The following is a 14,275-nucleotide window of genomic DNA, read 5'->3' as shown; positions in this document are numbered from 1 at the left end:
TTAATCGTGAATAACCACAGAAAAAGTTGTTTAAACTAAATTAAAAAATACTATCTGAAATCCGATCAACATTATGTGCCTCCAAAATGTTAATAGGGGTCATATTTTCTAATTAGCATGATAAATTAAAACATTTTAAGTAACATGCATTTTCGATTTAGTTTCGCCTACTTGCTCCTGAATGTTTCCATTGTTTTCATCGCTTCAGTAATTAACGCAGATTTAACCCTTACATTACTGTGAAATGCCTTGGCTCAAAGACAACTTGAGTACCAGTCACTTACCGCTGTGGAGTTCATCTCCTGCTCGTCTGAACATTAGTCTCTCATATGGTCCTTAATCCAGAAGGTTGATTGCTGAATATTGCGCCTGGTAAAATAGAATATGTTCTCAAATTAATTGCTAGCCTTCAACAATCCTTGCAAACTCTCCCCTTGAGATTTACATGCAGCACAACCTAACACAGCTATTTAAACAGAAACATATTTTTGATCAAATGAGAACATTTAAGTCATGCCATCACTACATACGACAATGCAAATCACAGACACTTTGATGAAATTATTAATTAGAAATCCAGAACTGGAAACAGTGTCTTGCATGACATAGTCAGGTGACCTCTCTACTAAGGTCACGAGCAAGGCAGATCGAGAGTGTAATGTGTCCCCTAAGTAAAGATGGCGACCTTTTTTATTTGTCATTCGTCAAATGTGCGTACAAACACTCGCCTCTAACCAGAAAATGTGACAGTCCGAAGATCTCTCATTAGCATTAGGTCTGGGTGGACTTTTGCTACACTGAACTCTGCAAAGTGACCGAAAAACTATGTGGAGTTCCACAAGCGGAGGAGTGCGTTTGGTCATGCAGTTCACGTTGATTTCCAGCACCAGGTGTTTGTCCCGCGCTGAAAACTCAACACAAACTGCACCATGCATTACGCAAGAGGGCGCTGCTTCTTTTATTGCAGCTCGAGTAGATTTTCTACCTGAGCTGCAGCTTTCTCAATGCTCACCCGTGTTGAGAAATCTCGTCGGGAGGTGGAATTTTGAGCGAGGAAAAAACTCAGGGGAGTGAGGAAAACTCCGCAAATCCCACAAACCTAGTGGCGTTCACCACGCAGGCCTATGTAGCAACAGGCTACAGTCCTAATTTGTTGCCAGTGATCCACAGGAAGCCAGAAGGCAGAGCAACGGAAGCTTTCCAGGTATGAGCAAAGACAAGAAGCCAGGCAGCCTTCTCACAGTGAGGGCCTCATTTTGAGTTTAGTGGACGAGTTACAAATGTGACGGATAACCCACGTTTGTAGAACATAATGCACTTATAATGGCGGACGGCATAGTCGCCACATTTGTGAAGGAGTCACCCATCTGCCAAAATCTAAATTAGGCCCTTAGCTCTTACACCAGCACCAGTACTTACTTTATGCTGGTGACTGCAGGTGGCGGGCACTGACAATCGTTTTGGGGACCAGAACCTATTTTTTATCATCATCTTTACAACCAGAGTGAACGAGGGAAAGGTAAGACATGCAGAAAGAAGAGGGGAAAGAAAGATAGGAAAATAGTGACAATAGGAAAATGAAGGGATGGCAAAGTACCTGAAAAAGTGAGTTAAAGAGTCACAAAGCAGAGGGTGGTAGATCACAAAAGCATGTGGAAGAATCAAGACTAGGTAACCTTTTTATTGGCAACCTTGACATTTGGCAGTGGACTCTTAAGAAAAACTTTGGTGATCCGCACAATTTATTTTTACAATTGAAGTTTCAGACACTTGCAATTACTGTATCCCGCCAAAAGCATATCCTTGCAGCTCAACAAGCTCAATTTGAACCTCAACTTTTTTTTAATTCAGTCGATGCCTGGTAGATTTTTCCCAAATCTAAAAACCATTCACAACTAATCGACTGCCAGTGCTTAATTTGTGGCGGTGTTTCCAGGCGGTGGGCACCGGCACTCATGTTTTTAGGTCTCGGCTCGAGGGCTGCGCTTGCGCAGTCTCGCTCCGAGATTTAATGTTTTGGAGAAGAGGGGCTTGAACCCGCCCCTCTTCTCTCCTCTTCTCCATTGGCTGGCCTCTTAAATGCTGGCCAGCCATTGGAGAAGAGTCTTTGTCTCGCAAAACAAGCCCCGTCCTTTTCGGATTCGGGGGCGTGTTTTTGCGATACTTTTCGATGGGCTTGTTTTTCTCTCCTCCAGCCAATGGCAAGAGGAGAGAAAAAGAAACACGCCCCCGAATCGGAAAACGCCGCTGCCTTTCTCCGAGGCATTTCTGCTTCGCCTCGGAGAAAGGCAGTGGAGTGCTTGTTTATTAAATGATTGTCGTGTGACTGAAATTGCAAGTCAGCACCACTGGCTTTGCCAATGCTTGTCTTTTTTGAAGGCCGGCCAGAAGCCTTCTAAGCACGTTCTGGTGTAGCACCATCCCTTCGCGCTCCCTCTGCGCTCCTGTCATGATCTGGGATGTCGCGAAGCCCCGCCTCGAAAGAACGGACTCCAACACCCAGAAACCAAGGCGCCTACCGGCAACACGGGACCTCCGGAAGCGCATAAAGCGCGGAACCACCGAGGAGGCGGGGCCAATGATTCCCATCATCAGGTTCGTGTGCCACGACTCGGAAGCGATCTCCGAATCGCTTCGTTCCCGCTTGGTTTTCTCCGAGTCCTATTCCGCCGAGACATCCCTGCGAGAAGACCCGCGGCGGCATTGGAAAACCCCTGCCGGCTCCTCCATCCACGGCGGCGGGCCGCCTCATCCTTGCAGACCTCACAGGCTCCCAGCCGCCAGCCAGCCTCCCCCCGTGGTCTTCCCTCCTCTCGGTGAGTACTCTCCCGGCGCTCCTCCGCCCAAGGATTCCGGGCGTGATGTTGAAGCGCCGGGTACTCTCACCGGACGAACTACCGGTCTCTCTGTGCCAGGAACGGAGGAGACCCCTTCAGGCTTCTGGTGCTCCTCCGCCCAGGGATTCCGGGCGTGACGTAGAAGCGCCGGGAGCACTAGCTTGTTGCACCTCAGGTCTTTCCGTATAGGAACGGAAGAGACCCCGAGTGTTTTCCCGCGCTCCTCCGCCCTAGGAGTTTCCGTGGGGCGTCGAGTGGTAGCGCCTCTGCAAGGCGACCTTACCTCTTTCAGAACCTCGGCTCTCCTTCCCTACTGCCCGTGACGTAACGAGGTAGTCCCGGGGAAAGGCACCCTGACTTCGCTCCGCCATCTCCTCAACCTCAGCATTTCCCCGATCTGCACCAGGGGTCCTGGTGTCCCGCAGAGCCAGTCGGAAGGAGGAAGGGTCCCCCAGGTACGCAGGGAGACTCTGGCACGGGGTGGTGGCAGGACCCTGAGGGTCAGTCCTGGTGTAATCCATATCCTTCTCTCTTTGCAGGTCTCCTTCCCCGCTGTTCCTACCCTTCCTTCCCTCGCCCACCTGTCTTCAGAGTCCGTGAGTGTTATACGTACGCCGGACTGGGGACGGATGGGTGGAGGACCCATACCTAGCATCGGCGTCATCCCGAGGAGAAGATCCCTGGGAACCGTGACAGAATCATTGGCCCACGAATTTTCCTCCTCCTGATCTCGTTGGTGCGAACACGATGGCCACCTTGGACGACGTGTTAGCCGCGTTGGCCCAAGTGCAACTAGAACTGGCGGCTTCCCGGGCAGACTCCGCCGCGCTGCACTCGCGCTTGGACCGCATGCAGCGTAATCCCTTCGACGCGGGGCCTGTCCCCCCTGTCCCTACCCCTCAGGTGATTGTAGAGATACCCACACAAATCCCCCTGGCCCCCCCAGAAAGGTTTCACGGGGATATACAAAAGGTGCAGGTCTTTCTGACGCAGATACAGCTACACTTCCATTGCAAGCCGAAACTTTTCCTCACCAATCAGGCCCGAGTAGCATTCTTGATCTCCTACCTGACCGGAGAGGCAGCTCAGTGGGCAGTTCCTCTCGTGAGAAGAGACGATGCCCTCCTATACGACTGGGATTCCTTCCGGCAGGAGTTCGAAAAGACGTTCGATTGCCGGGCCGACACCTTCTCCGCTGATAGTGACCTCCTTGACCTTCGCCAATCCAGTACGGATTACTTGGGGTACGTCAACAGCTTTCGCCGGTTGGTGGCCGAAACCAACTGGCCTGAGTCAAAGCAGGCTGCGATTTTCTACCGAGGGCTGACGGAGGAGCTAAAGGACGTCATAGCCCAGATAGACCCGCAACCAGTCACTTGCGCTGCCATGATTGAGCTGGCTTCCCGGCTAGAATACCGGCTCCGAGAGAGAAAAGGGGACCACAAAAGAAAGGACAAAAACACTTCGCCGGTCGAGCCTCCCCGGTTGTTGGAGCAGGCATCGCCCCGAGGTGACTCCATGGAGATCGGGACGGTGAGAGCGTCCCTAACCCTTACCGAACGGGATCACCGTCGGAGACAGGGTCTCTGTCTCTACTGCGGCAAGAAAGGCCATTTCTTGCGCGAGTGCCCGGTTCGTCCAAAGACCAATAGGCCAAAGGCTAGCCTGGAGGCGGCCTGTCTCGGGGAAACGGCGTCGGAAAACCAACGCGCTTGAAGGGTCAGGGAAGGAAGCCTTCAAGCTGTCATTTCATTCCTTCCCTGGAGGCTGACGGCACTAGAGAACCCGACCACCTGTTTCTTACCGTGCAGGTGACCCTCAACAAGGGCCCCATGGACGTGAGGGCCATGATTGATTCCGGAGCCACAGGCTGCTTTATGGACATCAAGGAAGCGTAGCGGTTGGGTATTCCTCTTCGCACGAAAACCTCTCCCGAGCTGGTGTATGCGGTCGACGGCAAAGAGCTGGAATCCGGTCCCATTCGTCACATGACCCCATCCTTGTGGATCACCATAGGAAGAAACCACGGCGAATGGCTCGCACTGAACATCATCCAAGCGCCGAGATGTAAGCTCATCCTTGGGCTTCCATGGTTGAGGCGGCACGAGCCTTCCATCCACTGGTCAACCAGCACGATCACGTTCGGATCCCCGTTTTGTCAGGCCCAGTGCCACCTAGAGGGGGCCCCGGTGGAGGGAGCCAAAGCGGGCTCACACCACTTGGCCACAGCCGCAGAGAAGGAAGTGACTCTCCCCGACTGCTATGCCCAGTATGCGGAGGTCTTCGATAAACAAAAGGCCGAAGAGCTGCCGCCACACCGCGACTACGACTGCCGTATCGACCTGGTTCCAGGAGCCGCTATCCCGTGCAGCAGAGTGTACGCCCTAACGGGCCCCGAAACCTGCCACTTGAGAGCGTACTTGGATGAGTATTTGAAACTGGGGTTTATTCGCCCTTCGAGTTCCCCAGCGGCGTCGCCCCTGTTTTTCATACCCAAGGCGAACGGCGAGCTTCGCTGCTGTATCGACTACCGCTCTCTCAACACCCTAACCATCAAGAACCAATACCCCTTGCCTCTCATCCCGGTGCTATTGGAGCAGGTCCAAGGGGCGCGGATCTACACGAGGTTGGACCTCCGGGGGGCATACCATCTGGTGCGGATCCGCGCGGGCGACGAGTGGAAGACCGCCTTCAAAACGAGATTCGGCTTGTACGAATACTTGGTGATGCCCTTTGGGCTTTGCAACGCCCCGGCCGCGTTCCAATACTTCCTCAACGAAGTATTGAGAGAGTTCCTGGACCGATATGTCGTAGTTTACATCGACGACATCCTGATCTTTTCATCTGATCTGGAGGAACATGTCGGTCACGTTCGAAAGGTGTTGGCGGCCCTGGAAAGAAACCGGCTGTTTTGGAAACTCACCAAGTGTGAGTTCCATGTCACCACGGTGGAATTCCTCGGTGTCCTGCTCACTCCAGAGGGACAGATCATGACTGAGCGCAAAGTGCAGGCGGTCGCCAAGTGGCCCCAACCGACATCCGTGAAGGACATCCAGAGTTTCCTGGGTTTCTCCAACTTCTACAGGAGATTCATCCATCAGTTCTCGCACATGGTAACACCGCTCACCAAGCTAACGCGCAAAGGGACTCCCTTTCTCTGGTCCGCTGAAGCCCAGATGGCGTTCGAACAACTTAAGAGAGCCTTCACCAGTGCCTCCATCTTGCGACATGCCGACCCTGATCTTCCGTTTCTGGTCGAAGCGGACGCTTCTGACGAAGCGGTGGGCGCCATTCTATCCCAGCGCCAACCGGACATCGGTGTGCTCCACCCGGTCGCTTACATGTCCAAGAAGCTGAGCCCGGCCAAACTCAACTATACCATCTCTGAGAAGGAGTTGCTCGCCATTCGGGAGGCGTTCCTGGAATGGCGGCATTGGTTGATGGGGGCCCGGCATCAGGTGACGGTGTACACGGACCATCAGAATCTCCAATTCCTACAGTCTGCCCGCCATCTCTCTCCCCGACAAAAGCGGTGGATGCTCTTTTTTGCGGAGTACCATTTCTTGGTCACCTATCGACCAGGAGCGCTCAACCGAAAAGCCGACGCCCTGTCACGCCAGAATTCCCAGGGCCTTCCAAGGGGAACCCCAGAACAGTCCATCGTCTCACCTGAGCAAGTCATAGGGAGCGTAAAGACCGACTCGTTCTTGCAGAAGGTGAAACAAGGACTCCGCACCTTCGCCTGGACCACGTGGTTGAAGAGCCATAAGGAATGGAGCCTCCACCAAGGTCTCCCCCTGTGCGGCTCCAGGCTCCTAGTACCCACGCTTCGGCTTCGGACGCTCGTTTTCTCCTGGTGCCATGATCTGCCCTGTGCGGGGCACATGGGAGGGACCAAGACCTTGGAAAAGGTGCTGCGGCAAGTCTGGTGGCCCTCCGTCAGACCGGACGTGTTGCAGTGGGTTCAGCAGTGTGCGATCTGTGCGCAAATGAAAACCGACCATCAGAGGAAGCAGGGGCTCCTGATGCCTCTTCCCACACCGATGAACCCCTGGGAAAGGATCTCGATAGACTTTGTGGTGGGACTACCGAAGGACCAGGGATGCACCGCCATCATCGTGGTGGTGGATTACCTCATCAAAATGGGACACTTCATCGCCTGTAAACAAGTCCCCACTGCAGGGGTTTTGGCATCTCTCTTGTTGAGACATGTGGTGCGGCTTCATGGACTCCCGTTAGGAATCGTGTCTGACCGAGGCTCACAGTTCACGGCCAGGTTTTGGAAGGTCTGGTGCGAACAGCTCAGCATCCGCTCTTCCCTCTCCACGAGCTTCCACCCTCAGACGGATGGCCAGACCGAGCGACTCAACCAGACTCCAACACCCAGAAACCAAGGCGCCTACCGGCAACACGGGACCTCCGGAAGCGCATAAAGCGCGGAACCACCCAGGAGGCTGGGCCAATGATTCCCATCATCAGGTTTGTGTGCCACGACTCGGAAGCGATCTCCGAATCGCTTCGTTCCCGCTTGGTTTTCTCCGAGTCCTATTCCCCCGAGACATCCCTGCGAGAAGACCCGCGGCGGCATTGGAAAACCCCTGCCGGCTCCTCCATCCACGGCGGCGGGCCGCCTCATCCTTGCAGACCTCACAGGCTCCCAGCCGCCAGCCAGCCTCCCCCCGTGGTCTTCCCTCCTCTCGGTGAGTACTCTCCCGGCGCTCCTCCGCCCAAGGATTCCGGGCGTGACGTTGAAGCGCCGGGTACTCTCACCGGACGAACTACCGGTCTCTCCGTGCCAGGAACAGAGGAGACCCCTTCAGGCTTCTGGCGCTCCTCCGCCCAGGGATTCCGGGCGTGACGTAGAAGCGCCGGGAGCACTAGCTTGTTGCACCTCAGGTCTTTCCGTATAGGAACGGAAGAGACCCCGAGTGATTTCCCGCGCTCCTCCACCCTAGGAGTTTCCGTGGGGCGTCGAGTGGTAGCGCCTCCGCAAGGCGACCTTACCTCTTTCAGAACCTCGGCTCTCCTTCCCTACTGCCCGTGACGTAACGAGGTAGTCCCGGGGGAAGGCACCCTGACTTCGCTCCGCCATCTCCTCAACCTCAGCATTTCCTCGATCTGCACCAGGGGTCCTGGTGTCCCGCAGAGCCAGTCGGAGGGAGGAAGGGTCCCCCAGGTACGCAGGGAGACTCTGGCACGGGGTGGTGGCAGGACCCTGAGGGTCAGTCCTGGTGTAATCCATATCCTTCTCTCTTTGCAGGTCTCCTTCCCCGCTGTTCCTACCCTTCCTTCCCTCGCCCACCTGTCTTCAGAGTCCGTGAGTGTTATACGTACGCCGGACTGGGGACGGATGGGTGGGGGACCCATACCTAGCATCGGCGTCATCCCGAGGAGAAGATCCCTGGGAACCGTGACAGCTCCCTCTGCATTGAAGACGTTCTCCTGACTGTGTTTCGAGTTTCTGTATCCTCGGCATTTACTACGCTACGCTACGCCACAGTCACAGTGCTGTTTCCACATCTTCTGGCTGGAAGGCGCTCCTTCTTTTACCCGTCTCGCTGGTCAATCGTTCCTCCCGTCCGCCAGGTGGCGCGCTCTCGTTCCCGACTCGTTGGTCGCTGGCCACTCGCAGCCTGTGTTCCGGGTCCCTCCCTCCGCAGCACCGCCTGAAGCCCCCGGCGCCCCTCTCCCTCCCTGCCCGGCCTGGCCCTTCGCTGCCTCTTGCTGCTCCCCGCGCCGCTACTGGGCCGCCTGCCCCTGCGCTCCTGCTGCCTCTTGCCACTGCGAGGAGCAGCCTCCGCCATGCCCGGCCCCACCACCGGGAGCAGGGCCCGGGTCAACGCCGAGGTGAACAGCCTGAGGAGACGCGACTATTGGGATTACAACGCGCACATTCCGAGCTGGGGGTGATAATCCAGCCCACATAGGCCCTCCGCGGCCATGGATATTGCTCTGTGTTATCGGCGGTTGTAGAAATTGATACCTATCCACTGAACACTAGCAGGCTACCAATGTCAGAGATCGGAGGCGACACTGATCACAGATAGGTTGTTAGTTGTTCGCAGCTCCCGATACCACGGATCATATTTATTGCAGACTGCAGCCTCCTACGATATCATTCATTTATACTGACCGCTTCTCCCATTACCTACTGTCAGTATTTGACGCATGGCGAATAACTAGGCATGTTTAAGTAAGTGGGGACGCCGAATATCTCAAAATGGTCCCATAGTAGGTCTGGGTGCATCGATGGTTTTTGAGAGGACGTTGTATCGTGCTGTTGATACTATTATGCCATCTGTTGAGGTTTTGAACAGGGTTCTAGGATTCTTTTTTTTTTGGTCGGGTTACGAGATGTGATGGGATTGAGAGACAGCGTCAGCCTTCAATTTAAGGAATGGATGCTGGGGCACATCACCTAACAAGCATTCTGTTCGGCAAATGGGGGTAAATTCATAATTTGTCATTATAAGAAATTAACAGTTTTCGGGATCGTGTAACCCAATTTACAAGTTCCAGTATTTATCATATTTAGATGATTGTGCCAAATTTAAATATTGCTGTGGAGACTTGTACACGAAGACTTTTTTTTTTCTTCCGAAGCGGGTTTTAAAAAGCACGTCCTTGATGCTGAAAATGTATTGCCATTCTTAACTCTAGACAAACTTTAAAACAGTGAACACATTTTACATCATGGCTTCCCAACCTACCTTGTACCACTGCTCATCGCTCTGAAGTGGCCGAAAGGCGAGATTTGCAGCGCTTTCCCAAAACATCACATATATATATCCATGGTGAGAGAGCGAAATCTCAGCAATGAATGTGCTCCCTTGACATTTTTACCACTAAAGATGACTCACAATTTCCCCCTGCCATAGTTCTCTTCTTTCCACAACTGCATTGCAGTTTACCTTTCTTGTGTTTCCTGCTCTTGAAAACATTTTTGAAGCCTCTGTGTTTGAGACAGATTGAAAATTCTGCTTTGTATGATGACTTGTTTCGTACTTTGGATCTCACCAATAAGACCGCTTTACCTTTTTCTTGTTTCAGACCTATTGTGTCCAATACAGTGAATATATCCATATTGTGGGCTTTGGCCTGCCCTTTGGGATATATAAGAAGGTTTTGGGTGCTCATTTGTATTTTCTACCTGGCTGGTAGAAGTAAAGTGGTCACTAGCCATGTGTTTTCCAGCAACACAATATCACTACCACAGTAACTATCTCTCACTCTAACACACTACTTAAAAACGTCACTTTCTCTCTATCTCACTACCTCACTCTCTCACTACATCACTATCTATTTCTATCTCACTCTCACTACCTCACTATATCACAACACACTCTCAAAACTTCACTACATCACTCTCTCACTACCTCACTGTCTCTCACTATACTACACTCTCTCTCACTAACTCTCTGCCTCACTCTCTACCTCACTCTCTAACTCACTACTCAACTCTCTCTTTCTCACAGCAACACAATATCACTACCACAGTAACTCTCTCACTCTAACACACTACTTAGAAACTTCACTCTCTATCTCACTACCTCATTTTCTATAACTACATCACTATCTATTTCTATCTCACTCTCACTACCTCACTATATCACAACACACTCTCTCAAAACTTCACTACATCACTGTTTCTATCTTAATACCTCACAACATCCCTCACTACCTCACTCTCTTTCACTACCTCAATCTTTCTCTATCTCACAACATCACTCACTGTTTCTATCTCACTACGTCAGAAAATACCTCACTCACTAACTCACTCTTTCACTACCTCACTCTCTATCTACCTCACTCTTTCTCACTACCTCACTCTCTATTTCAATACCTCACTCTATCTCACTACCTCACTCTCTCTCTTCTAATGCAATAGGTATCACATATGCAAAAAAAAACCTCATGCCAATAGAAATGACAATGCCATTTATTTAGGGATACAAAAACCATAAAAGAATAATGAGCAATACCAATAGCTCTACCTAGAATGTTGCCGGGACCATTGCATTGTAAATGCTTGTTTATGAACTGGGAGTTATTTTTCATCAGACCTTGACCCAGAGAAAGAGAGAAAGGCATAAAAGGTAGAAAGGGGAAAGGGACATGAGGTGGAGTCAAGATTATGCAGCCTTGGTATTAAGCCATCCCAGCACTCAACACCCGTGGTAGAATCGTATTAAAAAAAAAACATGGACTCCATGCTGTTTGTACAAATTAAACACTGAACGAGACACGTGGCTTAGTAAAGAAACTGGCTTTTCCTTTTAATTAAAAAGCAGCCTTGACATTTCCCCAGCTAAGCAGCCGACCACTTCATTGTGAATCAAATCAAAAAAGGAAACGGATCATAAGGTGGGGATGGGTGTTCAGTGTCGGGAGAGTTTCATATCAGTCACTTGAAGAACAAAAAAACACATTTAACTCGGTCCAGGAAACCCAGCCAGAGAGAGAGCACCCGAGACCCTGCGTTATTGCAAAAAGCCATAATCCTGTATTTGTTTAATCTGGGAGGCTGTAGGATGCGTTTTTAATCCGAACATTGCTTCTCGTGCCGGATTTAAAAGGTCAAAGGGCTTGCAATCGCCTACTTTGTAATGTCCTCATAGCAGAGGACACAGTAGTACACGCGCACACAAAATGTGTTCTTTTAATTTAATTGAATTTAATCCAAGAGTCAAGTAACATTAGTAGCAGAAATGTACAGAAGTACAAGAGCACCCATCGGACAATAAAAGGAGTGAGTGCGAAACAGACAGAATCCACCGAGGCTATAAATGGCGAGTGTTCACAGGCTGCTGTCTCAAATGTAAGCACAGCAAGGACACTCAGACATCCTAATGTACTCTTCTCTAGCGCAAACTGAAAGGTGTCACCACAGATGGAGGCAGCATCTTAGCATGAGATGTGCTGTATGGCTATTGGCGTATTTAGTACCCTTCAGGGTAACATTCACTCTTCATGCCCTCCAAGCTCAAGAGATGTTTGTTTAGATTTGTTTTTAAGTCGTGTAGTGTTGGGTACAAGCAGGGGTTTTATGACACAGGGAGGGTGGTCAATGGGAGAGTGTGCTTGTTCTGTGCACCCTTGGAGCCCTGTAGCATTACACAAGCGGTTGCAGATGCTTGTGTGGCCCCTTCTCTAATACAATTAGCGTTGGCGCAAATACAGCACCGGCACTATTTCAGGAGGGCGTTCCTGCATTAGAATGAGGCTATGGCCTAATGCTATGCAGTTGCGGCCGGCATAATCACTGGTGGTGCAATGGGGGGGGGGGGGTTGGTTAATTTATTCACAAACAAATAAATAAAAAACGTACCTGTCCGTCTGCCGGGTCCCACGTCTTCTTGGCTCCTGCTCCTGCTCTCCTACCTCCGGCAGGAACAGGGAACAGGAAGACTCGCTCCCCTTCTCTAAGCCACTCACAATGCTGCAATGGCAGCGTTGTGATTGGTGGGGACGCCGCCCAGCTCGGGGCATGCAGTGAGGCCATGATCTCCATGCAGTCTGCATTGCAGCCTGCATGGAGAAAGGGCAGAGTGAGCATGACTGGTTTGGGCTGCCAGGATTGGTAAGCTGTTTCTTGGCTCTCGGAACACATATAAACAAACACATAAAAGGCACACACAATAACTATAAAGACGCCTACAATCAGACACAGAGGCATAAAGTCACAAACATACAGAAAAATACACACACATACTGACCCAGAAACAGGAACACAATCAGACACACATAGGCTTACTAAGAGGAAAACGCTATACAAGTGCTTGAACAGTTCAATGTGCCCGCACACACAGACAAGTACTCAGATTCACATATACGAGGCAACACGACACTCATCCATGTAAAGACCCGCGCACTTAGACACATTAATACAAGCACAGACAGATCAGGAAACAGACAGACACAAGGACGAATGTGAACACACACCAATAAAACCCAGCTACATAAACACAAGCACACACCTTATTACTGACAGAGAGACAGGGAGACTCTCATAGGCACAGGCAGGTCTATTCATGCACATATAACAACGCCTCTACACAAACACTGTTAGATTCAAGCACATACAGACACACGTTTGCTCACAGATAAACCAAGACCGATCTACACATGATATAGGTTTCAGGCATGTTATAGTTAGAAATTAGCATTTAAAAAACCTTAGAAATTCACTGAAAAAACATAGGTTTCAGGGATGTTATAGTTACTAGGACATTTGACTCATATAAAATCAGAGAAATTTGCCCGTTATAGTTAGTTGAGCTAAATATAACTCGCGCGCCCGCAATGCACTGGTGATGACATCACATATTACATCACTCATGACATGGTCAGTGACATCACTCATGACATCACTGATGACATCATCCATGTGATAGTCTGACACACCTCCTCACACTCTAATATAACCTTTGATACACGTACTCTAAAATACAGACTACCATTTTCGAAACCATAGACACACCAATACCAGATACTAGATACCCATCCACTGATTCCTATCTATATATTTGAGACATACACTCATACAGTCACTCATACATGCTGTCACTCATCATTACATCAGTATAATATCCACTCATACACCTATACTTACACACACAGTGCTACTGATCCATAGAGTTACTCACACATCTACTCAGTCATGCCAAAAATCAATCACACACCCATGTACTCACCTATGCAGATATATAGACACCACCTGACTTATTTATACACACACCACCTCCTTTATTTATATAGATACTAACACATACTTACTCTCTTATACAATCACTAATACAAGTACACATTCATGTATGTAGACACTCTTGCAATCACTGTCTCTCACGTATAGTCAATTATACACCCCAACACTCACAGATACTGTCTAAAAACATATATAGTTACTCACATATATACAACTGAGACATCAATTCACTAATCAACACACCTGTACACACAGTCAGCTACCCATACAGCCCTTCCGAGATGCACTTTTGAATCTATACAACCAGTAAATCAGCCATTCAGACATGTATGCACAGAGTCAGACACCCCCCACCCACCCACATAGACACTCAGACACCCATACAGATACTCATACAATAAATCAATAATCCATATAGACAGTTATGTAGCTACTCACCAATCCATGCACCTCTTTACACACCAACTGAGAGACTAATATAGACATTCACACAGTTTAGTCACTAACCCATGCATTTAGTAACATACGTTCAATCAGTGACTTATACAGTCAGTCATGCATCTACTAAATAATCTATTCAGGCACTTCTACATCCACTCATTCTTCCATAGACCTTGGAATAGATATATATGAAACATATTTAAACTTTACAGAAACACACATTCACTGGATGATGTCATCAGTGATGTCATCAGTGATGTAATTTGAGATGTCATCAGTGATGTCATGAGTG

At 50.0% G+C, this 14,275-nt stretch overlaps 1 protein-coding gene across 6 annotated transcripts in view; it reads right to left on the bottom strand.

Moving 5' to 3' along the window:
• The window catches only part of LOC146785298 (diacylglycerol O-acyltransferase 2-like), a 296,079-nt gene that overhangs the window by 112,489 nt on the left and 169,315 nt on the right, over positions 1-14,275 (bottom strand). For all 6 annotated transcript variants that reach the window (XM_085634269.1, XM_085634270.1, XM_085634271.1 and 3 more), the window contains one exon: positions 285-369. In XM_085634269.1, the coding sequence (XP_085490395.1) occupies positions 285-299 (15 nt within the window). In that variant the 5' untranslated portion in view covers positions 300-369. The remainder of the gene's footprint in view (positions 1-284; positions 370-14,275) is intronic.

Source organism: Triturus cristatus, chromosome 11, assembly GCF_964204655.1.
Source record: "Triturus cristatus chromosome 11, aTriCri1.1, whole genome shotgun sequence".
Lineage (NCBI taxonomy): Eukaryota > Metazoa > Chordata > Amphibia > Caudata > Salamandridae > Triturus > Triturus cristatus.
This window is presented reverse-complemented; position numbering and strand designations above follow the sequence as displayed.